The 25,483-nt window shown below is 44.4% G+C and overlaps 1 protein-coding gene and 1 long non-coding RNA gene across 3 annotated transcripts in view; one reads left to right on the plus strand and one right to left on the minus strand.

Annotated features, from left to right (window-relative positions):
• Positions 1-7,513, plus strand: part of ACSF2 (acyl-CoA synthetase family member 2) — a 146,104-nt gene extending 138,591 nt beyond the window's left edge. For both annotated transcript variants that reach the window (XM_077458912.1, XM_077458911.1), the window contains exons 15-16: positions 4,140-4,208; positions 4,321-7,513. In XM_077458912.1, coding sequence (XP_077315038.1) covers positions 4,140-4,208; positions 4,321-4,371 — 120 coding nt within the window. In that variant the 3' untranslated portion in view covers positions 4,372-7,513. The remainder of the gene's footprint in view (positions 1-4,139; positions 4,209-4,320) is intronic.
• A 2,004-nt stretch (positions 7,514-9,517) lies between these two features.
• LOC143935217 (uncharacterized) lies at positions 9,518-22,384 on the minus strand. Its single transcript, XR_013263471.1, has 4 exons — positions 22,332-22,384; positions 16,535-16,605; positions 12,958-13,033; positions 9,518-9,775 (listed from the first exon to the last, which is right to left on the minus strand). It is a non-coding gene; the product is annotated as an uncharacterized LOC143935217 (long non-coding RNA).
• Positions 22,385-25,483: the final 3,099 nt, after the last annotated feature.

The raw sequence follows: 25,483 nt of genomic DNA on the forward strand, positions 1-25,483 counted from the left end.
AGCGGCCAAGGAAGAGGTTAAATGCGCCCATGAAGCACTGCTGCCAAACCGCATTGCATGCGCTTCGGCAGTGGTGCCCATTCATATCAATGGGCAGGAGTGGTGGAGGAGCGGTATACACCACTCCAAACGTGCTGCTTGCAGGACTTTTTTTTAAGATCCTGCCAGCGCATCGCCTCAGTGTGAAAGCACTCTGTCTTTCACACAGACTGCAGGGGGAGCCATTTTGCAGGCACTTTACAGGCACTATTTTTAGCCCAAAAGCGCCTGAAAAACGCCCCAGTGGGAAAGGTGTGTTAGATCAAGGGGGATTAAAAAAAAAAAAATAATATATAAAAAAAGGAAAAAAATAAAGAAATAAAATAAAATCGGCCTAACATATCGGCCCAAAAAAATCGGCATCATATATCGGCTATCGGCCGCCATGATTTCTAAATATCGGCATCGGCCAGAGAAAAACCCATATCGGTCGACCTCTAGTTACTAGTTGTCTAGAAGTCCAGTATTGAAATACCAGCCCCCAGCTTCCTCAAGTCTTCAAGCTGAACCTCTACTTTCTCCCACTGCTTACCTCTTTATTGATCAGCATGTTGCTTTGAGGGGTGCAGGGGATGCACTATAGCTCTAACATCACATGTCTTTGTGGGGTCTTCAAACATTTTTTTAATGTGCTGGTCACTGGAACAAAAGGAAAATTTCCAGTTTTGGTTGTCAGTGGAAGGAAAGCGTCATTATCTGTGGTCAGTGGGAGAAGAAAAATTCGCTAGCATTTGTGGTCAGTGGGAAAAAAATATATATAACCTGTTGTCAGTGGTTAATAATATGGAGGAATAATATGACCCAGCATAAAGTGGTAGGTGCTAATAAAAATGCCCCAGTGTTGGTGGTCAGTAGGATTAGACAAAATGTAACGCTGTTGGTGGCAATTGGAAGGAAGAATGCTCTGTGTCCAGTGCATCTTGACTGTCCAGGATAACATAACCTTAGAACTATGCAGGCATCCGCCATGTTATAACATGGGAATCTGAGGGGCCACTCAGATCACCCATATTGGTCATTGGAAGGAAGAATGCTCCTTCTTTGAGATGCTCCCTGTCTTGCGCCTCTTGACTGTCCAAGATGACTTGACACCAGAACCGTGTAGGCAGCTGCCACTGAGCAGATTAAGGCCTTTAATGCACTCTCTGGCAGTGGATTATAACATGGAATCTGGGGGGCCACCTATATCGCCAATGTTGGTCATTGGAAGTAAGAATGCTCTATCTTTGAGATGCTTTGTCGTGCGCCTCTTGACTGTCCAGGATGAGTTGACACCAGAAATAAAGGCAGCTGTCACTGAGCAGATTGAGGCCCTTGGTGCACCCTCCAGCATGGGGTTTTAACATCTGGCTATTGCACCAGTTGCTTAAAGTGTGAGAAGGTAAGTGAAATGTCAAAGGTGTCCCATACTCAGAAGTACTGAGAATCTCCCGAGGCCTCTGGCAGCAGGGGAGGACAGGGAAGGAAAGTACAGCGATCTTACTGTGACTGGGGCAAACTATTTCCATTGCCTAGTACAAAGTAGTGGTTCACTTTAGACCTTGGGGATCTGCATTTAGTAACACATAGGTGGAAGAGCCACACTCTTGACCCAGGAAGCTTCTACAATATTTACATGGGTGTTGAAGGAGTGTAAAGCCTTGTACACACGGTCGGAGAATCCGTCGGAATGTGTCCTATCGGACCGTGTTGGCGGATAATCCGACTGTGTGTGGTATGCATCGGACTGATTCCGTCAGAATATCCGTCTGACCCAATTTTCCAACTTGTTGGAAATATTTCCCGACCAACTGGTTCGATCGGAAATACTCCGATCATGTGTAGAGAATTTTGATCGGACAAAGTGCCACGCATGCTCAGATCAAATTCCTACATCAAAGCTATTGGCTACTAGCCTGAATGTAGTCCCATCGTAACGAAATTACGTCATCACGTTCTGAAAGATCGGATTTTTTGACAACTTAGTCCGACCGTGTGTATGCAACAGTTTCGGACAAGATCGGACGGACAAAATCCGACGGATTTGGTTGTCGAAATCTCCGACCGTGTGTACAGGGAGTTAGACTCAAAGATAAGTGTGATCTGGTGCAGTTATTAGTCTTAAAAGGCAGCTCTCTCAACAGAGTAGACTTTTGGGTTCCTAGGATGATCCAAGAAAAATGAGAGCTCCACAAGCCTATACATTAGTGTTCTCCAAACTGTGGCCCGGCGCCAGATGCGTCCCTTGACCTGCTTTTACCTGGCCCTAAGGGCATTATTCCAACAGTGGGGCATAGTTCCTGCCACTGACAATGAGGCACTATTCCTCCTACTGACACCAATGATGGGCCACTATTCCTCTCATTGACATCAATGATTGCACACTATTCCTCCCATTGACACCAATGCTAGTGCACTAGTCCTACCATTGACACCAATGATGGTGTGCTATTCCTCCCATTGACACCAATGATGGTGTGCTATTCCTCCCATTGACACCAGTGATGGGGCACTAGTCCTACCATTGACGCTAAAGATGGGGCACTACTCCTCTCATTGACACCAATGATCGGGCACTGTTTCTCCCATTGATACCATCAATTGGGCACTATTACTCCCCTTAATACCAATCATGGGGTATTGTTTACTCCCTTTGACGCCTGGATATTTTCTACTCCCGCTGGCCAAAGTGTGGCCTCTCCTAAAGTTTGTTATACATGATCAAGTAAAAATGCATGGTAGAAAAGCCAAGGGTTCTCTTCTTCCCATGTTAACTGTGGGCAGCCTTCAATACTGCAGAGATTGGAGCTATAAAGGCATAAAGTTATTGTTGATCTTTGCGGTGTTGTACAGTGGACCCAGACCAATGTGGTGACAAGGGGCTCGTCTGCAACAGCCTGGGCTCACAGCTCGGAGGACAGATGATGGCAGATCTGTGAGTTTGCGCTGGAGGCAAGGCAGTTTTTACAGCCAATGGCTGCCTTTTTTATTTGTGAACAGCCTAGACCAGGGTTTCTCAACCAGGGTTCCTCCAGAAGATATATAGAAAGTACAGGCCGGCAACTCAACAGCTTCCCCATAGAAAATATTTATTTAAGCATTACAGCAATAACATCATCCAAAACCTGACATGTTTCGGCCTTCATCAAAAGGCCTAAGGCCGAAACGCATTGGATTTTTGGATGATGTTATTGCTGTAATGCTTAAATAAATATTTTCTATGGAGAAGATGTCAAGTTGCCGGCCTGTACTTTCTATGGATCTTTTGTGAGCCTAATTAGCCAGAGCCCCGACTACTCTACACACCAACTATACTATATAGCGGTAGAGCTTGGGTGAGTTTTTCTCAGGGTTCCTCCAGAGGTTGCTAGGGGTTGAGCAATGAGCAATTTCAGCCTCTCAGATAAGATCCTACGAACACCATTGATCTTTTTAGCTATATTTAAGGGGGTAATTCTTCCCAGTGTCCACAAGTATAAAGCCGCGTACACACAGGCGGACTGTATGGCCAACTTAGTCCGTCAGACAATCCGACGGACAGTCCGTCCTACTTTCGAATGAACGGACTTGACCACACACGGATGCACAAACAGTCCGTCGAAAGCTTGCGCGATGACGTGTACAGCACGTATGACGGGACTAGAAATAGGAAGTCCAATACACAGCAATGCAACCTTTCGCCGTGTAAATCCTTTCTGAGCATGCGCCATACTTAGTCCGTCGAACTAGCCTACTGACGAGCGGATTGTCCGCTGAAACCAAAGTATGACGGACAGTATTACGGAAATTCCTGAAAAAGTCCGCTGAAGCCCACACACGAGCGGACTGTCCGCTGAAATGTGTTTCGACGGACTAAGTTGGCCAGACAGTCCGCCCGTGTGTACGCGGCTTAAGGAGTATTCTTCCCACTGACCATCACGCACACCAATGTATCATGAGTTGTAAATCTAGTCATTTTTAGAAGGGGTTTCCTAAGAAGTTATTTCAAGGGTTCCTCTGTGTTGAAATGGTTGAGAAAGGCTTGTCCAGGCAAAAAAAAATTTTTTTAAAACAAAATAACTGGATTTCTGCTTTTAAGGTTTGCTCGCCTAATTTCATTTTCTAACTTTCCTTCCCACCAGATTTCTCATTTCAAGATCCCTCGTTACATAATCTTTGTGAATGAGTACCCTCTCACAATTTCTGGAAAGGTAATTTTGGGGACGGGTGTGCTGACTTTTCCTCGAGGCGATATCGTAATTGCGGTGTATGTGCTGGTCTCCGTACTCATGTCAACCTCACACTGTTCTTTGTTCCATACAGGTCCAAAAGTTCAAGCTAAAAGAAATTGTGGAGAAGCAGCTGAAGTTATGAGGAGCCCTTTATGTTCTTTCACGTTCAAACCAAGATCAATTGTCCTGGCCTCCAAAATGTAGCACCCCTCGTTCGTGAATGCTGCTCTTCACGTGTGGTTGGTGACCTCTGATTGGCATTCTCTGGATGCCGGGACTTAGCGGATGAAGTGAAAGAGAATGAATGTAAAAAAATATGATTTATGTACACCTATCATCATCATCATTATATAAGCTTGTCCTCTGGGTGTAAACCAGTTTGTCAGGAAAGGGTCAAGTCACTTTGCCTTATTGTGCGCTAAATTGTTATCTGACCATTCATAAATCATGACTTCTTCTTATACCAGGCCTCTGCTGTAAAAATTGGAGGAATAACATCTGTGCAGCACAGGTGAACCAATCCCAGGCCAGCTTTTAATCTAGTGCAGGTTTGATTGGCTGCTGTTTTTCTAAAAAAAAAAAAAAAAAGTGTTCTCATCTCCTATATTTTTATAATGAGCTCTACAGTTTTCATATTCCGCCGGGTCTGGTTTTTAGTCACTCCCTACCCTTTCCTACGCCATTTACTGTTGTTACGACAAGCTTTTTTAAATTGGATGCTGCTCCGTCCTTTATATGGGGCCTTTGAATTACAAACGTGGTGCTCAAGCTGTAAACACCGTGTTGTGCCTTATACTGTGAATGTTAAGCAGCCCCTATTGCTTCTTCCAGAGCAGATTCTGCACCTTGCTTGTCCAGGTGGGAAATTTTCTCTCTGTCCATCCTAATGCCCTTTGTGAGCACTCAAATAAGTCCTTAAAGGGGAAGCTCCGCTTCTTTACACCCTCCACTGCCACATGTGCCACTTTTCTGGGGGGGGGGGGGGGTGTACCTGGTTCCCAGCACCTACTCCTGGGTAAGATCGTTGCGGTGATCCCCGAGTATTTCCAGCAAGTCCTCCTTCCCAGAAACTCCCCCCCCCCCCTATTGCTTCTTCCAGAGCAGATTCTGCACCTTGCTTGTCCAGGTGGGAAATTTGCTCTCTGTCCATCCTAAAGCCCTTTGTGGACAATCAAATACGTTCTTAAAGAAGAGCTCTGCTTCTTTGCACCCATCCACTGCCACATTTGGCACTTTTCTGGGGGGAGAGGGGTGCGTGTACCTGGTTCCCGCTCCCACTTCTGGGTAATCCCAGAGTATTTACGGAAAGTCCTTTTTCCCGGCAACTCCCCCCCCCCCCCCCCCTTTGCTTCTTCCAGAGCAGATTCTGCACCTTGCTTTTCCAGGTGGGAATGTTGCTCTCTGTCCATCCTAATGCCCTTTGTGGGCACTCAAATACGTCCTTAAAGCGGAGCTCCACCCAAAAGAGGGAGCTCCGCTTCTTTGCACCCTCCACTGACACATTTGCCACTTTTCTGGGAGGAGAGGGGTGTGAATACCTGGTTCCCGCTCTCACTTCTGGGTAAGATCACTGTGGCAATCCCATAGTAACTCTTCATTCCCAGCAACTGCCCCCCCCCCCCCCCCCCCACGCTGCCTTCTGGGACACACACAGGTCCCAGAAGACAGCGGGACCATTCAGAAAGCACAGCTTGAATCAGGCATGTGCAGTAGGAATCCATCTGTGCAACCTGAAGGCATCACTGCCAGTTTCCCTGAGTGCAGATGCCGACGCCTGCACCCGAAGCCGATTGACAAATTGGCTGGGGGTGTCAACATCAGTGGATCCCTGGACAAGGTAAGTGCCCTTATATTAAAAGTCAGCAGCTACAGTATTTGTAGCTGCTGACTTTAAATTTTTTTCCTCCATTAAGGAGATTCATTCTCTCTATTTGTTCTGTACTACTATCATTGAAAATTAAAGTAAAAGAAAATCCCACATTTTGGGTTGTCCCCAGAGAAGTAATAGAGGGGAAATTATCCAATGGGGACAGTTCTGGTGATCTGGGGGCCCTCCAAAAATTCCCTTTAGTTTGCAAGGATTTTCTCTCACTTCCTGTTTGGCTATGAGACAGGAAATGAAGGGAACACAGATTGGGGGGGGGGGGGGGAATCTGTCAGGGGTTATAACCCTCCCTTAGGCCCCATACACACACTATTTTTTTTTATTTTCTTCAGATTTTTGTCTTTAGATTTATCAAAACCATGTAGTTCAATGGCCTGCCTGATTGCATACACATTGAAACTCTTAAAGCGGAGTTCCGCCAAATTATTATTTTTTTGTTAAAGTCAGCAGCTACAAATACTGCAGCTGCTGACTCTTAATATAAGGACACTTACCTGTCCAGAGCGCCTGCGATGTCCTCACCCAAAGCCGATCTGGCTCCTCGGGTGGAGGCACCGCCATCTTTGGTAAGGGAATCAGGAAATGAAGCCTTGCGGCTTCAAAGCCTGATTCCCTACTGCACATGCGCAAGTCGCGCTGCATGATCCCACTGATCCCTGCTGTGTTCTGGGACCCATTTGTCTCCCAGAATATGGGGGGGCGACATGGCGTAGATATCCACGGATATTGCGGTCATCTATGCCCGGAAGTGGGAGCAAATAACTGGATTATACAGGTATCTGCTCCCCCCTGAAAGGTGCCAAATGTGACACCGGATGGGGGGAATATTCCGAAAAGCAGACGTTAGATTTTTGGGTGGAACTCCGCTTTAAGGTTATATGGTTTTGGTAAATCTGAAGACAAAAATCTGCAGAAAATCGAATAGTGTGTATGGGGTCTTACTCTATTAAAAAACAGGTTTTCCTATAGTTCAACTTTAACCCCTGCAGCCCTGGAAGATTACAACTGTGTGGGGATTGGGGGGTGGGTGGGCAGAGGGCTCCCGATTTTAAGTAAGAGACCAGTCAGAAGCACAAGGGACACTTCCTATTGAATGTATTGTACCATCCCGTGTACTGATTTTTTAAAATGTTGTAACTGAACTTAGGTTTTAGCAGTTCTTTCTCACCGCACACCAGATGGACACCCAATACCTGTAATGAAAATACCTTAAGCTGCTATAGACTTATTACTGGCATTAAGTCACATTTTCATTGGACTGCCTGTGAAACACCAGAAGGGTGGCGGCCATAGACGGATCAACAATCTGTATCTGGCACCAGTTAGCTGAAGCTCACTAAATTTTTAGAACATGTATAACGATTGCCTTATTTTTAATAAAAATACCTACCAATGTGAACGGTTGGTGATGTGTCTTTGTCGGTGGTTACAAACAGAGAGAAATCTTGTTGGGTAAAACAGAAGAACACGACATCTGAGCTCCACAAACCAAAAAACGCTATTAACCACTTGCTTACCGGGCACCTAAACCCCCCTCCTGCCCAGACCATTTTTCAGCTTTCCGCGCTCTCACTCTTTGAATGACAATTGCGCGGTCATGCTACACTGTACCCAAATGAAATGTTTATCATTTTTATCCCACAAATAGAGCTTTCTTTTGGTGGTATTTGATCATCTCTGGGTTTTTATTTTTTGTTAAAAAAAGGAAAAAAGACCGAAAATTTAGAATAAAAATACAAAACGGTTTTATATTTTGTTATAAAATTTTGCAAACAGGTAATTTTTCTCCTTCGTTGATGTACGCTGATGAGGCTTCACTGATGGGCACCGATAGGCTGCATTCCTAGATTGTAAGCTCTAACAATCAGGGCCCTCTGATTCCCCCCTGTATTGAATTGTATTGTAATTGTACTGTCTGCCCTAATGTTATAAAGCGCTGCGTAAACTGTTGGTGCTATATAAATCCTGTACAATAATAATAATTAATGGGCACAGATAGGCTGCATTGATGGGCACTGATAAGTCGGGACTGGTGGGCACTGATGAGGCATTATTGGTGGGCACTGATGGACATTGATAGGTGGCACTGAATGGCACTAATAGGTGGAACTGATGGGCACTGATAAGTGGCAGTGATGGGCGGCAGTGATGGGCACTGGTAGGTGACACCGATAGGCAGCGCTGCTAGGTGGTATTGATGAGGCATTGATTGGCACCAATGGTGGGCATTGATAGGTGGCACTTATGGGCATTGATAGTTAGCACTGATTGGTGGCACTAATATATACTGGTGGGCACTGGTTGGCACAGATGAGGCGGCTGTGCCTCTTCCTCTTTGGGACTGATGTCCCTTAAACAGAAGCCGGTGATCGGCTTTTTTTTTTTTCTCCTCACGCGGAAAAGAAACGATTACCGATCTTCTGTTTACATCACGTGATCAGCTGTCATTGGCTGACAGCTGATCACGTGGTAAAGGGTCGGGATCGGCCCCTTACTCCAATCTGTGATCACCCGAGTCTCATTGACTCAAGAGGATGTCTATTGACAGCCTCCCGGCAATGTAGGTCCGTGCTGTAGCCGTCATTCGGCTATAGCGCCAACGGGAACAGGTTAATCTCATTTTTTATATTCAATGCAAACTCCCCCATCCATCCATGTCTGCATCCTTTTGAAAAGAACATGCCATATACAGCTTTATATATATATATATATATATATATATATATATCTATAGCTATATATATATATATATATATTTTACTGAGAGATCTCTTTTGAAAAGAACACTCCATATACAGCTTTTTATATCTGTCTCTCTTTCTCAATCGATAGATAGCATTTTTCTAATATATATATATAGATAACCGATAACAGTCCATAGACAGCGAGTGCACGATGTTATCAGCTCACAGGATTTTTGGCTGCGTTCCCCTATCCAAAAACCTTGTGAGCTTCCTGTTCTCTGTGCCTCTGGACTGTTATCAGTTAGCATTGTTCCCTGCGATCTCTGATCTCCCCCTGCTATGAAGAAGTGAGGGTGGTGTTGTGTAGTCCTAAAACACTCCTGGTGCTTAGGTGATAACGCTGCTCGGTAAGATTGTCACCTTAGGACAGGAAGTGGGCTAAGGGCAGGATTGCCAGGTGAAAATATAGAAAACAAAAGTGTGAGAAAAGAAAACAAATGCAGCCGCCACCTCTAAGGATGGATAAATTGAAATACTTTTTTTTGGTTTAGGTACGCTTTAAGCTGGAACGGCTTGCTTGTTGCCCCAGGGGCTAAAGATGAGAACAAAGGTTCATTTAACGGGGCTGTAGCGGGTGGCAGTGGAATTAGCGAGTTTTTTTTTTAATCCTATTTTATATATAAATTATATATATATATATATATACACAAACAGCAGAATTTTTTATTTTATTTGTATTTTAATATCTTTTCTATACAATCATTGATTGATGCTTGCATCAGGACCTTTGTAGATATAGTCCCCCTCTTGAATTTCACGGAAACGCAAAGTAGGCGACGTTTCCAACCATGATTGTGAGTCCTCTATTGCTGTCCACCAGCAGCTAATGTCTCTGCCGCCACTCCGACATCACTGGCTTTCTTCACAGAGGACATCTACCCATGGAAGTAGATGGCATATAGATACCATCCACCTTTCTGCAAGATATATATAAAAAAAAAAACATTCTGTAATCAAAGTACCATGATTTTTTTTTTTTTCTGGCAAATTTATTTACAAAATGAATGGTGTGACAACAATTGTTTGACTTAAAGTGGATCGTTAGTCTGAGCCTTTTTTTTTGGCCACTATGGCTAACTGTAGAGAAGGGAGAGCCCATGTCTTCAGACAAGGGAGACAACATGAAGGAACCAGGGACCCCATACACACTAATAGATTTTCTTCAGATTTACCAAAACCATATAATATGAGGTCAAACTTAATGCCACGTACACACGATCGGAATTCTCGTCGGAAAAAGCTCTGATGGTTTTCCCGTCAGAATTCCGACAGAATTCCGCTCAAACTGTCTTGCCTACACACGGTCACACCAAATTCCGACCACCAAGAACGCGGTGACGTACAACACGTACGAAGGGACTAGAAAAAGGAAGTTCAATACCCAGTAGCCAATAGCTTTAACCACTTGAGATCCGCGCTATAGCCAAATGACGGCTACAGTGCGGATCTCCTTTTCTGGGACTACGTCTATTGACGTAGTCCCGTGTACGAGCGGCCTGCGCGCCCTGTGATCGGCGAGTCCATGAGACTCGCCTGATCACCGATCCGTGCAAGGGGTCGATCCCGACCCCTTATCACGTGATCAGCTGTCAGCTAATGACAGCTGATCAGGTGACATAACGGAGCCGGTAATCGGCTAGTATTCCTCCTCGCGCTGACAGCGCGAGGAGGAAAAAAAAAGCCGATCACCGGCGGCCGTGATCGGGACATCAGTCCCGATCACGGCCAGCAATGCAAGCGCCCACCTGCCCCCTGCCAGTGCCCACCTGCCCCCTGCAGTGCCACCCTAATAAAAAGTAAGTGCCCCCCGTCAGTGCCACCCAGCAGTGCCCACAGTGCCACCCAGCAGTGCCACCCACAGTGCCCACAATCTGCCTCAAAGGTGCTGCACCCCAGTGCCGCCCATCAGTGCCCAGCAGTGCCGCCCATCAGTGCCCAGCAGTGCCGCCCATCAGTGCCCAGCAGTGCCACCCATCAGTGCCCAGCAGTGCCACCTATCAGAGCCACCTATCAGTGCCACCTATCAGTGCCCATCAGTCCCATCTATCAGTGGTACCTATCAGTGCCCATCCGTGCCATCTTATCTGTGCCCATCTTAGCCCATCAGTGCCGCCTTATCTGTGCCCATCGGTGCCGCCTTATCTGTGCCTATTAGTGCTGCCTTAACTATGCCTATCAGTGCCCACCAGTGCAGCCTATCAGTGCCCACCAATGCAGCCCATCAGTGCCCACCAATGCAGCCCATCAGTGCCACCTAATCAGCGCACTTCAATGAAGGAGAAAAATGACCCGTTTGCAAAATTTTATAACAAACTATTAAAACATGATTTATTTTTTTTATTTTTTTGCATCTTTTTTTGTTTGTTTAGCAAAAAATAAAACTCCGAGCTGTAATTAAATATCACCAAAATAAAGCTCTATTTGTGGGAAAAAAATGATAAAAATTTCATTTGGGTACAGTGTTGTATGCCCGCGCAATTGTCATTCAAAGTGCATCAGCGCTGAAAGCTGAAAATTGGTCTGGGACTGAGGGGGGTTTAAGTGCCCAGTAAGCAAGTGGTTAATCTCCTAGTTGAATCTGAGCATGCGTGAGTTTTTGCGCATCAGAATTGCATACACACCATCAGAATTTGCGATAGAAAGTTTTTCCAGCGGGAAAATTGAGAACATGCTATCAAATTTTTGCTAGCGGGAATTCGGCCAGCTAAATTCCGATGGAGCACGCACACGGTCGCATTTTCCGATGAAAAGCTCTCATCTGTCTTTTGCTGGCCGAAATTTCCGATCGTGTGTACGCGGCATAAGAGTTTCAATTTGTATGCAATCAGGCAGGCCCTTGCACTACATGGTTTTGGTAAATCTGAAGACAAAAATCTGCAGAAAATCTAATAGTGTGTATGGGGGGTCTTACAGTTTGTGATCTCCGCTGATTACATAAGTGCACTGCAACAGAGAAGTCATCATTTATAGCTTCCGGCATCGAATCAGTTAGACATGTGCAGAATTGCAGATGCCTTCCTTATTCTCATTTCAGTGACTACATTGTGCTGGGCATGTGATGGAAGTGTGTAGTAATGACGTGTCAGTGAGAGAAACCACCTAGTGCAGGGGTCTTCAAACTATGGCCCTCCAGTCCTTCCCATCATGCCTAGTCATGTCTGTGAATGTCAGAGTTTTACAATGCCTCATGGGATGCGTAGTTCCGCAACAGCTGGAGGGCCGTAGTTTGAGGATCCCTGACCTAGTGCAATGGGAGACGCAAGAGACCGGCGCTCCCGAAAGTGTCGGTTTCATAAAAAACTTAGAGGAACTGCAGTCTGCTCACATAATTTATAATGAAAACATCTTTGCCATTCTGAAGCTTCCCTCCAACCACTTTGCATAATATTTTATATATACTGTGATTCTGTACTTGCCAAAATATGCTGCAGAAATCTCCCTCCACTGAGTCTGGCTGCAATGTGACCGCACTGGTGCTTTGTAATTGGCGGTTCGGGCGCACATTGGTATGCAAAAGAAGTTCTGTGCCTTGTGTATGCTCCAAGTAGTGATATGGAAATCGCAAAAAGGCTTCCCTTTTATTTGCTCCCATTTGCTAAAAATACCCTTCCATATTTCAATCCTAACGTGTCACGAAACCCACATCATAAAAAACTATCGTTAAATGGTGTATTACATGCTGTTCATACTCAGGCACTATGAGATTTGTTTTCTGTATTCTGCAAAAAAACCTGGTTGATCCTGCTGCTGTCTCCCCCTTCTGTCCATGTCCCCAATTCAGCTATGGATTTGGCAGAGCACTGTTGGCAGCTCTGCACATGCTCAGTTTTCAGTGAGTTTCTATGCTGAGCATTTCCTTTGCTATCACATTTGAGCAGCCCATGTGACTATAGAGTGAAAAACCTGTGGGCGGCAGCACCCCCAGCCCAGGTTGATTTGGCCACTCTTCAGCGATTACTTCTACACATTTGTTTGATGGTAAAAAAAAAACATAGACAGGCATATCCAAGACATTCATTTTCTTGTTTTTAATATTTTGTGGAATGTTATGCATATAACAGTTTCATAAAACATACACATGATTGACTCTTTGACGTACCCTCGATGAAGGAGAGTTCGAAAACTCCGAAACGCGTTGGTTGAACCATAGAAAATACTGTCAATTGGTTTGGTGACTGTTAAAATTCACATGCAGTATTGTTAACATTCCGCCTATAGTTTTTATTCGGTATCTTATGATGTATGTACTCTATTGGTAAAATTTATACTTTTCTACTTATAATTGAATTATAGTGCCTTAAAAGTCCAGTTAGGGGATATTTCTTCTTTCTGTCTAGTTTTTTTGATGAGGCACTTTTCAGAGAAGCTCACCGATAATTAACATTGCTTAATACTTACCTGAGCCCCATCTTTATCCAGTGATGCGCACGAGTCTTATCCTCCTCATTGGCTGAGACAGCAGCGGGAGCTATTGGCTTCTGCTACTGTCAATCACAGCCGATGAGCCAATGAGGAGAGCAGGGGTAGGGGCCGCGCTCTGTGTGTGAATGGAAACACAGAGCAGTGGCTTGGGAGCGAGCCTTGCTTGGGTGACCCCATAGCAAGCTGCTTGCTATAGGGGTACTTGGCAGGCGGGAGGGGCCAGGAATGCCAGCGTGGAACCTGAGAAGAGGAGGTGCAAAACCATTGCACACAGCAGGTAAGTACAGTGGAACCTTGGTTTATGAGTAACGCGGTTAACAAGCGTTCTGAAAGACGAGCAACTTTTTTTTTTTTTTATTCTGACTCAGTTTGCGAGCGCTGTCTCACAAAACTAGCAGAATTCAAGCTAATGGGGTGTTGCAGTACCGCATATGGCCAGAGGTGTGGGGGCGCCAGGCAGACTCAGAACGGTTCGGATCCACTCAGAGGCTTTCTGAGTTCAGCCGAGCTGTCCCCGAGTATTTCCAAAGCTCTCCGCCACCTCTGGCCACATGCGGTATTGCATGCAATAGAAGTCAATGCAGGACGAATTATCTTAGTTTCCATTGACTTCTATGGGGAAACTCGCTTTGATATGCGAGTGCTTTGGATTACAAGCATTCTTCTGGAACGGATTATGCTCGTAATCCAAGGTTCCACTGTATAACCTTTTTGTTTTTATAAATCTGCCTTTAATATCACTTTAAATACATTGATTGAACATTTTATCACCATCATTTAAATTATTTATGCTGAATGAAACAAGGTAGCAAACACATCTGTGGCACAGAAAAACAGAAAAAGCTTTGCAAGTATAGTCAAAGTTTTATGTAAAATTGATAAGACAGATGCCATAAAAATGGCAATTAAAGCCGATGTTTAATCTGCTCCCTGGTTCCTTCTTTCCCTTTTCGTCATGTTAATGAAATGATTGAATAAAATCTTTCTGTTTATATGAAATACTTTATTATAGAATCATCACTAGATCCCTAGGCTTCTCCATGCAATGTGAGAAGCTCACAGTGTGCAGTGAAATGAGGGTAAGCAACAGTGGCGGCCGGTCCATAATGGGCACCTAGACTAATGTCTTTCTATGAGGCTCTAATTGGCTTGAAAAAGGTTGTGCTCAAGGCGCAGAACACTGCGCCCCGAACCCTCCCACCTGTGAGTCTAGCGAATCAATATTCACTATTGGATTTTAGCTTCTCCTCCCAGCCAATCAAGACAGGAGGCAGATCTAGACCAGGTTAGCTGGAAGGAGAAGCCGTGGCGCCGTGACTGCTGGAGGGGTGAATGCGGACCTAGGGGGTTTGTTTGCCCCCCCCCCCCAAAATGTTTAGCACCAGCCACCACTGGTAAATATCAGTACAGGAGGGGAGCCTGTTTAACTGTGCAAGACTGATAAGAAAAGTCTGGGGGTCTGCTTTAACCACTTCAGCCCCGGAAGAATTCGCCCCCTTCCTGACCAGGCCTTTTTTTTGCGATATGGCACTGCGCCGCATTTAACTGACAATTGCGCGGTCGTGCAACGCTGTACCCAAACAAAATTGACGTCATTTTTTCCCCCACAAATAGAGATTTCTTTTGATGGTATTTGATCACCCCTGCGGTTTTTATTTTTTGCGCTATAAACAAAAAAAAAAGAGCAACATTTTTGAAAAAAAAAAAACACATTATTTTTTAATTTCTGCTATAATAAATATCCCCCAAAAAAAAAAAAAAGTCATCACTTTTGGCTAATATGTATTCTTCTGCATATTTTTGGTAAAAGAAATCGCAATAAGCGTATATTGATTGGTTTGCACAAAATTTATAGTGTCTACAAAATAGGGGATAGATATGTTTTTTTTTTTCTTGTTTTTTTTTACTAGTTAAGGGCGGTGATCAGCGATTTTTAGCATGACCGCGACATTGCAGCGGACATTTTTGACACTTTTTTGGGACCAGTGACATTTATACAGCGATCAGAGCTAAAAATAGCCACTGATTAATGTGTAAATGTCACTGGCAGGGGAGGGGTTAACACTAGGGGGCGATCAAGGGGTTAAATGTGTTCCCTAGTGTGTGTTCTAACAGTGGGGGGATGGGACTGACTGAAGGAGGAGACCGATCACTGTTCCTAATGACTAGGACCAGACGATCATTTTCTCACAGCGGGAGCTGATCTGTGGGTACCGCGGACTCAGTGCGCCAATGATCCAGCGGAGAGGTAGAATGGCGGTCTGCCTATGTAAACAAGGCAGATTGCTGTTCTGTCAGTAGAGAGGGCATGGAGCCTGTGTTCCTGCAAAGCATGGACATGGATCCATGCTTTCGACTACTAAAAACACCTCCAACACTGTAGAAAAACACATGCTAGGCACACAGTAACCTCTTCCCAGCCAGTGTCATTAGTACAGTGACAGTGTGTATTTTTTTAGCACTGATCACTGCGTCACTGGTCTCCAAAAAGTGTCAGTGTCCAAATGTCCGCCGCAATTTCCCGCTAAAAGTCGCTGATCGCCACCAGTACTCATAAAAAAACAAATATCCAACAGTTTGTAGACGCTATGATGTTTGCGCAAACCAATCAATCTACGTTTATTGTTTTTTTTTGTTTTGTTTTTTTTTACCAAAAATATGTAGCAGAATGCATATTGGCCTAAATTTATAAAGAAATTACATTTTTTTTTACATTCTTTTATTGGATTCGTTTTATAGCAGAAAGTAAAAAATATTTATTTTTCCCAAAAATTGTCACTCTATTTTTTTGTTTATAGCGCAAAAAAATAAAAAAAAACACAGAGGTGATGAAATACCACCAAAAGAAAATTATTTGTGGAAAAATAAACAAATTTTATTTTGGTACAGCGTCGCACGACCGCACAATTGTGAGTTAAAGTAACGAAGTGCCGTATCGCAAAAAAAATGACCTGGTCATGAAGGGGGGGGGGGGGGGGGGGGGTAAATGTTCCGGAGGTGAAGTGGTAAAGAAACAAATAATGCATAAAATAGTATGTATATTGGGGACACTGTGCACAAATGCTCCAATGGAATCTAAAAATCGATATAAAATTGATTGTGTGTGTGGCCAGTCTTATCCTGTGTCCTCACCTTCTGTTCCATTTGATTTAACATTCTGGCTTAGAGGATATAAGGCTGAGCATTTATATTTTAATGATCTACGGAAAAAAAATGAATAAAATAAAATAGACGCAACGGATGTGACGACCTACCTGATGTTCTGTGTCTGTGCGCCCCATCTCTTCACAAATTAGGAAGTAGGAAAAAGAAATCTGTAAGTAATGTGGATGAAGAAAAATTGCATCAGCCAGTGACACAAACAGATGGAAATCAACAATTCAATGGTATATCTATATGGGAAGAAAAAAACAACAGAATGGAGAAGGAAGTACCCACTGGAAGGCAGCCGAGCTTTGGTTTATCTAAAATCAACTTTTTTTTAGTTTAGGACAGCGTGGAGAAGGGGTAGAACCAGGGGCAGACTAACAACTCATGGGGCCCCCGGGCAATAGGAGATTATGGGGCCCCCGGGCAATAGGAGATTATGGTGCCCCCCGGGTAATAGAAGATTATGGGGCCCCCGGGCAATAGGAGATTATGGGGCCCTCGAGTAATAGAAGATTATGGGGCCCCCGGGTAATAGAAGATTATGGGGCCCCTGGGCAATAGGAGATTATGGGGCCCCCGGGCAATGGGAGATTATCGTGCCCCCGGGTAATAGAAGATTATGGGACCCACGGGCAATAGGAGATTATGGGGCCCCCGGGTAATAGAAGATTATGGGGCCCCCGGGCAATAGGAGATTATGGTGCCCCCGGGTAATAGGAGATTATGGTGCCCCCGGGTAATAGAAGATGATGGGGCCCCCGCCCAATAGGAGATTATGGGGCCCCCGGGCAATAGGAGATTATGGTTCCCCCCGGGTAATAGGAGATTATGGTTCCCCCCGGGGTAATAGAAGATTATGGGGCCCCCGGGCAATAGGAGATTATGGTGCCCCCGGGTAATAGAAGATTATGGGGCCCCCAGGCAATAGGAGATTATGGGGCCACACAGTATACACACACTGGAGAGGCAGGGCAGCTATAATCTTGTTTTTTTTTGTTTTTTTTTAAACACAGATTTTTACATGTCCCTGGTTTTATTGAGGTTGGCAACCCTGATGGGGCCCCCTAGTGGCATGGGGCCCTCGGGCAGTGCCCAAGTGCCCCAATGGTCAGTCCGCCCCTGGTTAGAACCCTGGTCAGGTTCTCATGTGTCCCCACTTGGAAGATTCCCTCACACTTCCTGTTCTGGTGTCACCTGGAAGAGGAAGTAAAGAGAACGAGAAGCAGACTGCAATAAATCTCTTTATTTTTTTCAAGGAAGGATCTCTGTTCCTAGATTGTAAGCTCTAACGAGCAGGGCGCTCTTGTATTGCATTGTATTGTAACTGTAACGTCTGCCCCCCATGTTGTAAAGCGCTGCGCAAACTGTTGGCGCTATATAAATCCTGTATAATAATAATAATATTTGTCCTGGTGACCGTTGTCACCAGAACAGAAAGTGACAGTGCCTCTTTCAATACTGAAGCCAGAGGGCCACCATTACAGCCAGGCCACTGGCAATTCCAGAGCTTAACATTTTTTCGTCTATTGTAGGTTTCTTTTAATGCCTTGCAAACCAAAGCATTCCTCCTTCGGAACGCTCAGAATTCAGGGGGAAAAAATGCTCTGTTTTCTTTATTGGAAAAAAAAATGTATTTTACTTTCCTATATTTTCTTGGTACCACCCTTTAACTGGCAGCAATTATCTACTCTGGAGTCAAGCTGGCCCACCGCCAGCACACAATACCACCAACCCCATCCTAATCAGAGGCACATACTAACAAGTATATGAGAAGGCCAGGCTCAGGCCAGATGTTTATCAGGATCTTTTCCTGCTAAATGCTTTTGGTAGGACATTTTTAAAACGTTTCAATTGAACATACTCTGCAAATCCCATTTTCTATTATGTGCAGACCAGTAGATGAAATCCAGACTTCATAAACATTCAGATCGCGGTGTCGTTTTAAAGAAATCCCACTATAGAGTCTTCTTTCAAACAGTTTTTATACACTAGGACCCTATGCTAGATATCCATTTTGGAGTTAGTATATAAAAACAGAAGAGGACCTGTCTCACCACCTATGCCTCTGATCTTTGCTCTCTTGAATAGCTACACCAGCCAAATACATTTGCCATCCTCCGGAACTTGTTGAACTTCTAGGTTTCCCGTAGTGACTTAGTCGTTGGTGGGTTAAACCACAGTGGGTGGCAAGGGAAGCAGGTATCTTCAACATCTGGACGCTGGTCAGCTGCTGAAGTGTCCTCAGCTGGCTTAGCTGTTCAGTAGAGCAAAGGTCCAAGGCGCGGGCGGTGGGATAGAAAGTAACTAGGCAAACTCTGCAGAAGATTCTGCTACTGGCCTAATTGTTCAAGAATATGAAAATCTAAGGCAGGACAGGTGTCCTGTAGTGACATAGTGATTGGTGGGTTAAACCACAACGGTTGGAAGGGGAAACGGGTATCTTCAACTATTGGAAGCTGGTCAGAAGCTGAAGATTCCTCAACAGAGCTGTTTAAAAGAGAAGAGGTCCAAGGCACGGGCAGTAGGACAGGTAGTAATACGCAGTCTAGAGGACTTATTTAGGTTGGCCATGATTATCTAGGAAGGGGTTGTATGATGCTGGGCATCATTTGACACAAAAGTGGAGCATTGCCTAAGGAGGTTGGTCAAATGCAGAAGATTCTTCTACTGGCCTGACTGTTCGAAAGAATGAAAATCTAAGACAGGACAGCTGTCCTATTGTGGCTTTGTGGTTGGTGGGTTAAACTACAGCGGGTGGCAATAGGAAGCAGGTATCGTCAACATCTGGAAGCTGGTCAGAAGCTGAAGATTCCTCAGCTGGCTTAGCTGTTCATTAAAGAGAAGGTCCAAGGCATGGGCGGTAGGACAGATCGTAACTAGACAAATGCTACAGTCTAAAAGACTAATGTTGGTTGCCCATGATTATCTAGAGAGGGGTTGGACAATGCTGGGCATCATTTTGACCTAAAAGTGGAACATTGCCAAAGGAGGATGGTCAAATGTAGAATATTCTTCTACTGGCCTAACTGTTCAAGAGAACGAAACTCTAAGCCCTTGTACACACGGTCGGACATTCCGACGGAAAATGTCCGATCGGACCGTGTTGTCAGATAATCAGACCGTGTGTGGGCTCCATCGGACTGTTTCCGACCAACAAAGTTTTAGAGCAGGGCTATAAAATTTTCCGACAACATGATCCGATTGGACTTTGTCCGATCGTGTGTAGAGAATTCCGATTGGACAAAGTGCCACGCATGCTCAGATCAAATTCCTAGACCAAAGCTATTGGCTACTAGCCTGAACGTAGTCCCATCGTAATGAAATAAAGTCACCATGTTCAGAACAATCGGATTTTCTGACAACTTTGTCCGACCGTGTGTATGCAACAGTTTCAGACAAAATCCGTCGGACAAAATCCAACAGATTTTGTTGTCAGAATGTCCGACCATGTGTAAAGGGCTAAGCCCTTGTACACACGGTCGTACATTCTGATGGACAATGTTCGATCCGACCGTGTTGTCGGATAATCCGACTGTGTGTGGGCTCCATCGGACGGTTTCCGTCTGAGTATCTGACGGACCAAGTTTTCCAGCTGGGCTATAAAATTTTCCGACAACATGATCCGATCTAACTTTATCCGATCATGTGTAGAGAATTCCGATCGGACAAAGTGCCACGCATGCTCAGATCAAATTCCTAGACCAAAGCTATTGGCTACTAGCCTGAACGTAGTCCCGTCCTAACGAAATAACGTCATCAGGTAAGTACGATTGGATTTTCTGACAACTTTGTCCGACTGTGTGTATGCAACAGTTTCGGACAAAATCCTACGGATTTGGTTGTCAGAATGTCCGACCGTGTGTGTACAAGGGCTTAGGCAGGACAAGTGTCCTGTAGTGACATAGTGGTTGAGGGGGTTAAACCACAGCAGTTGGCAGGGGAGGCAGGTGTCTGTAACATCTGAAAGCTGGTCAGAAGCTAAAGATTCCTCAGCTGACTTAGCTGTTCAGTAGGGCAAAGGTGTTGGCGGTGGGATAGGTAGTAACTAGACAAAGTCTGCTGAGTAAAGGACCAATGTAGGTTGGTCGTGATTATATAGAGAGGTGTTGGATAATGCTGGGCATCATTTAACCCAAAAGTGGAGCATTACCAATGCAAGTTGGTCAAATGCTGAAGATTCTTCAGTAGAGAATGAAGATCCAAGGCAGGACAACCGAACAAGTAGGATCTTGACTACCTCTTCACTCTAGAGGACGACATGAGGTTTTGGCCATGACTACCTAGAGACATAGGGAGAGGTTGGATGATGCTGAGCATCATTTAACCCAAAAGTAGATGGTCTGTGGAAGACAGCAGGTGGTAGACAGTCAATCTTACAATAAGAGCTGCAGCTATATTATTAGAAGGTGTAAAGTTATTGACAAACCTTAAGGGACCTGAGGCTGGAGTTGGCCAGATGGCGATAGGCAACCACATAAAAAGTGTGCTCCCTGTAAAAGATTAGAACCTGTCTCGCCACTCATGCCTCCAATCTTTGCTCTTTTGAAGAACTACACTGCTAAATATATTTGCCATCTGGGAACACTTCTATGTGTCCTGTAATAACATGTTGGTTGGCATGTAGAGCCACAGCAGGTGATGGGGGAAGCAGGCATCTTTAACATCTAAAAGCACATGCTGAAAATTCTTCGGATGACTTAGCTGTTCTATACAGTAAAATTCTAAGGCACCAGCAGCAGGACAGGTAGGAACTAAGCAAAATCTGCAGTCCAGAGGACTAACCGGGGTTGGCCGTGACTACCTAGGGGCATAGGGAGGGATTGGATGATACTGGGCATCATTTGATCCAAAATTGGTGCAGCACCAAATGATTCTAGTTGACATCTTGTGGAAGACAGCAGATTGTAGACAGTCAGTTTTGCAGTGTTGCTGTGTTAACAGATGCCAGAAAGAAACTAAATGACCTGAGGCCGGATCCAAAAGCGTAGCAGTGCCGAAGGCTTTTAATGGACAGTTTGTGGAAGACAGCAAGAAGTTGCAGTAATAACTGGAATTATGTTCACCATCCAGCAACACTTCTAGATGCCCAGCAGTAACATAGTGGTTGGCGGGTGGAACCCTTAGCAGGTGACAAATGAAACAGGCTTCTTCACCATCTGGAACCTGGTCAGATCCTGAAGAATCTTCAGTCGGCTAAGTTAGTAAAAGAAGGAAAATTCAAGGCAGGGGCAGCTGGAAAGGTAGGAACTAGGCACTATCTGAAGCCTAGAGGACTATGTTGAGGTTGACCATAATTACTTAGTGTCCAGGGTGGGGTTGGATAAAGCTGGTCAGATGCTAAAGATTCTCCAGCTGGCTTAGCTGTTCCATAGAGTAAAGTTTCAAGGCACGGGCAGCAGGACAGGTAGGAAATAGGCAACATCTGAAGTCTGGGTGACTACATGGGGGCTGGCCATAACTACTTAGTGATGCGGGGGGGGTGGCTTGCATAAGACTGGTGAGATGCTGAAGATTCTCCAGCCAGCTTAGCTGTTTAAGAGAGTGAAGATTTAAAGCAGGGGCAGCTGGATAGATAGGAACTAGACAACCTCCGAAGACTCAAGGACTACGTGAGGTTTGGTCATAACTACTTGGGGACATAGGAAGGGGCTGTGTGATTCTGGGAATCAAAAGTGGAGCAGGACGAAGAATTTCAGGTCAGTCTGCAGTAGACAGCAAGTGGTGGACAGGCAACCTTAAGGCAAAAGAGTCGCTGTTGCATTATCAGAAGGTGTAAAGAAAAGAAATAAATATACCTAAATGACCTGAGGCTGAGCCTGAATGATTGCTCTGGGATGCGCCCATTCAGCTTGGCTCTTTCTGCTGTACCCCTTAACAACCCAGCTGTGTTTAGCATCTTACCTCTTAAAGCTCTTGATCGTCTCATCACATTCTCAGTGAAAGTTTCAGTTCTTTGTTTTGTTCTTCTCTTATATACTTACGCCAGCTTCCTTTTGGAAACTCCAGTGACACAATGATTGGCACACAGTTGGGCAGCTCCAAAAAAAAAACATCACAATTGTGAAGTACTATTGGGCACCGTTACAAATGAGGACAACCATAAGTTGTTGCATAACTATTGCAATACATGACATATGCGAAAGAGGGATAATACTGTAGGTAACGTGTTAGTGTCATACTTTCTGACGTGCACTTTATCACAGTTCCTCACAGCTCAGGGTAGTTAAGGAGTTGCTGCCATCATTGAGCAGCTACTGGCAGGATTGCACAACTTACACTGTATGCCAACCCTGCTCTTGATACGCAGGGGAGTATGTGCAATACTAATGCCCCATACACACGGTCGGACATTCCCACCACAAAATACGTCTGATTTTTTCCCGAAGGATTTTGGCCAAAACTTGTGTTGCATACACACGGTCGCACAGAGTTGTCGGAAAATCCGATCGTTCTGAACGAGGTGACGTCAAACACGTACGTCAGGACTATAAACGGGCCAGTAGCCAATAGCTTTCATCTCTTCGTTTATTCCGAGCATGAGTGGCCCTTTGTGCGTCGGAATTGTTTACACACGATCGGAATTTATGCGATCGGATTTTGTTGTCGGAAAATTTTAGATCCTGCTCTCAAACTTTGCGCGTCAGAAAATCCGACGGAAAATGTCCGATGGAGCCCACACACGGTCGGATTTTCCGACAACATGATCCGATCGTAGATTTTCCGTCGGAAAATCCGACCATGTGTATGGGGCATTAGTCTTCACTGACCAGCTTACTCTAGATGGCTTTCATTATGCCCCGCAAATCTTAAGGGGACCCTGAATACAACTTTCTCTTCGCAAGGTCTATCCCACTGTCCCCAGTGTGCTTAAAGCTGAATGCCAGGTTTTTTTTTTTTTTTCAATGGTCCCCAAGGATTGAGAAAAAAAAAAAGTTGTTGCAATACTCACCTCCTTTCCATTGCTGTCCCCTGCAGTAATACCTTTGTGCCACTAGATGTCCCCTGCCTTTAGGGCTGAATGAAGCCAAACATCCTGTAAGTGCAGGGTGTAATGGATCCACTCCCTGAGAGAGCCTCACCATTAGGTCCTTCACTCGGAGTTTAATGATACAGAGAGTGAAATTATTATAAGGTTTAGAGAAATCCAAGAAAACCAAACTGAGCTCCTGTTATTGCTTTGTAAGGAATAATATTTACAATTTGTTACCTGAATATTGTAATGATGGCCTGCTATTGCCCATGTGTTGTTCTGATTGTAAGCTTGTTGCTTTCATATTGTATCAACTACATGTTTGTTGCCCGATGTATATTGTAACAATTATTTGTTTGTTGCCCTCATATTGTAACAATTGTATGTTTGTTGCCCGTGTATTGTAACAATTTCCTGTTTGTTGCCCGTGTATTGTAACAATTTCCTGTTTGTTGCCCGTGTATTGTAACAATTGCCTGTTTGTTGCCCGTGTATTGCAACAATTGCCTGTTTGTTGCCCCTTATATTGTAGCAAGTGCCTGTTTGTTGGCAGTGTATTGTAATGCTTGAATGTTTACTGCCCGTGTAGTGTAATGAATGCCTGTTTATGATACATGTATGCTATACACATTGCAAAACTGCCAATTTGTTGCCCATGTAAAATTACAATTGTCTGTTTGTAGCCCACGCATTGTAACAATTGCCTATTTGTTGACTATGTATTGTAATGATTGTTGCTCGGGTATTGTAACAATTGCCCATTTGTTGCCCATGTATTGTAATGATTGCCTGTTTGTTGCCCACATATTGTAATGATTGTGTGCATATTGTACCAGTTGCATGTTGTCCACATATTGTAATAATGGCCTGTTTGTTGCCAGCATATTGTAACTATTGCCTGTTTGCTACCCAGGTATTGTTACAAATGCCTATTTACTGCCCATGTATTGTAATGACTGCCTGTTGCCTAGATATTATAACGATTGCCTGTTTGTTGCCCGCACATCGTAACAGTTGCCTGTTGTACCATATTTTAGCAAATGCCTTTTTGTTGCTCAAGTATTATAACAATACCATACTCCCCACATATTGTAAGAATTGCCTGTTTGATCATTGCATATTCTAACGTTTACCCGTTGACCATGTATTGTAGCGGTTGCCTGTTTGTTGCCCGCATATTGTAACTATTGCCTGTTTGCTACCCACGTATTGTAAAAATTACCTCTTTGCTGTCCATGTATTGTAATGATTGCCTGTTACCTATGTATTGTAACAATTGCCTGTTTGTTGCCTGCACATTGTAACAATTGCCTGTTGTACCATATTTTAACAATTACCTGTTTGTTGCTCAAGTATTATAACAATACCATACTCCCCACATATTGTAAGAATTGCCTGTTTGATCTTTGCATATTCTAACATTTACCTGTTGACCATGTATTGTAGCGGTTGCCTGTTTGTTGCCCACATATTGTAACTATCGCCTGTTTGCTACCCACGTATTGTAAGAATCGATACATGATGTGAGCCCTAATGTGTCGGACTCATTAAGGCTCACATCATGTATCTATTCTTATTTGTATGTGATTTTTATTATTTCTTTCGTGTCTCTGGTCTTTATACTATATGTGCTTTTCAATAAATATTAAATAATTTTTTGTACTCCCAGTGTTTGTTGTGCCTTTAAAGTCTGACCACAGGTTTTCTTTGAATTCCTTTTTTTTTTCTTTTTGTTCCGGAAGGTGCAAGGTCTCTAACATCCACCAGCTCCGTAATATCATCATGGAGGAGGGGAAGAGGACTCCAGTGGCAACCTGTGAAGCTCTGGTGACCTTCATGCCCAAAAGGGTTAAGGCAGTGCTAGAAAATAATGGTGGCCACACAAAATGTTGACACTTCGGGCCCAATTTGGACATTTTCACTTAGGGGTGTACTCACTTTTGTTGCCAGTGCTTTAGACATTAATGGCTGTGTGTTGAGTTATTTTGAGGGGACAGCAAATTAATACTGAGAGGCCCCTTTCACATGTGTAGATCTGTATTCAGCCATCCGCTTGCTCAGCAGGGATCGCTCCGTTGATCCC

The sequence above is a fragment of the Lithobates pipiens genome, unplaced genomic scaffold (assembly GCF_037356315.1).
Source record: "Lithobates pipiens isolate NorthernLeopardFrog02 unplaced genomic scaffold, aLitPip1_a1.2 Scaffold_28, whole genome shotgun sequence".
Classification (NCBI taxonomy): domain Eukaryota; kingdom Metazoa; phylum Chordata; class Amphibia; order Anura; family Ranidae; genus Lithobates; species Lithobates pipiens.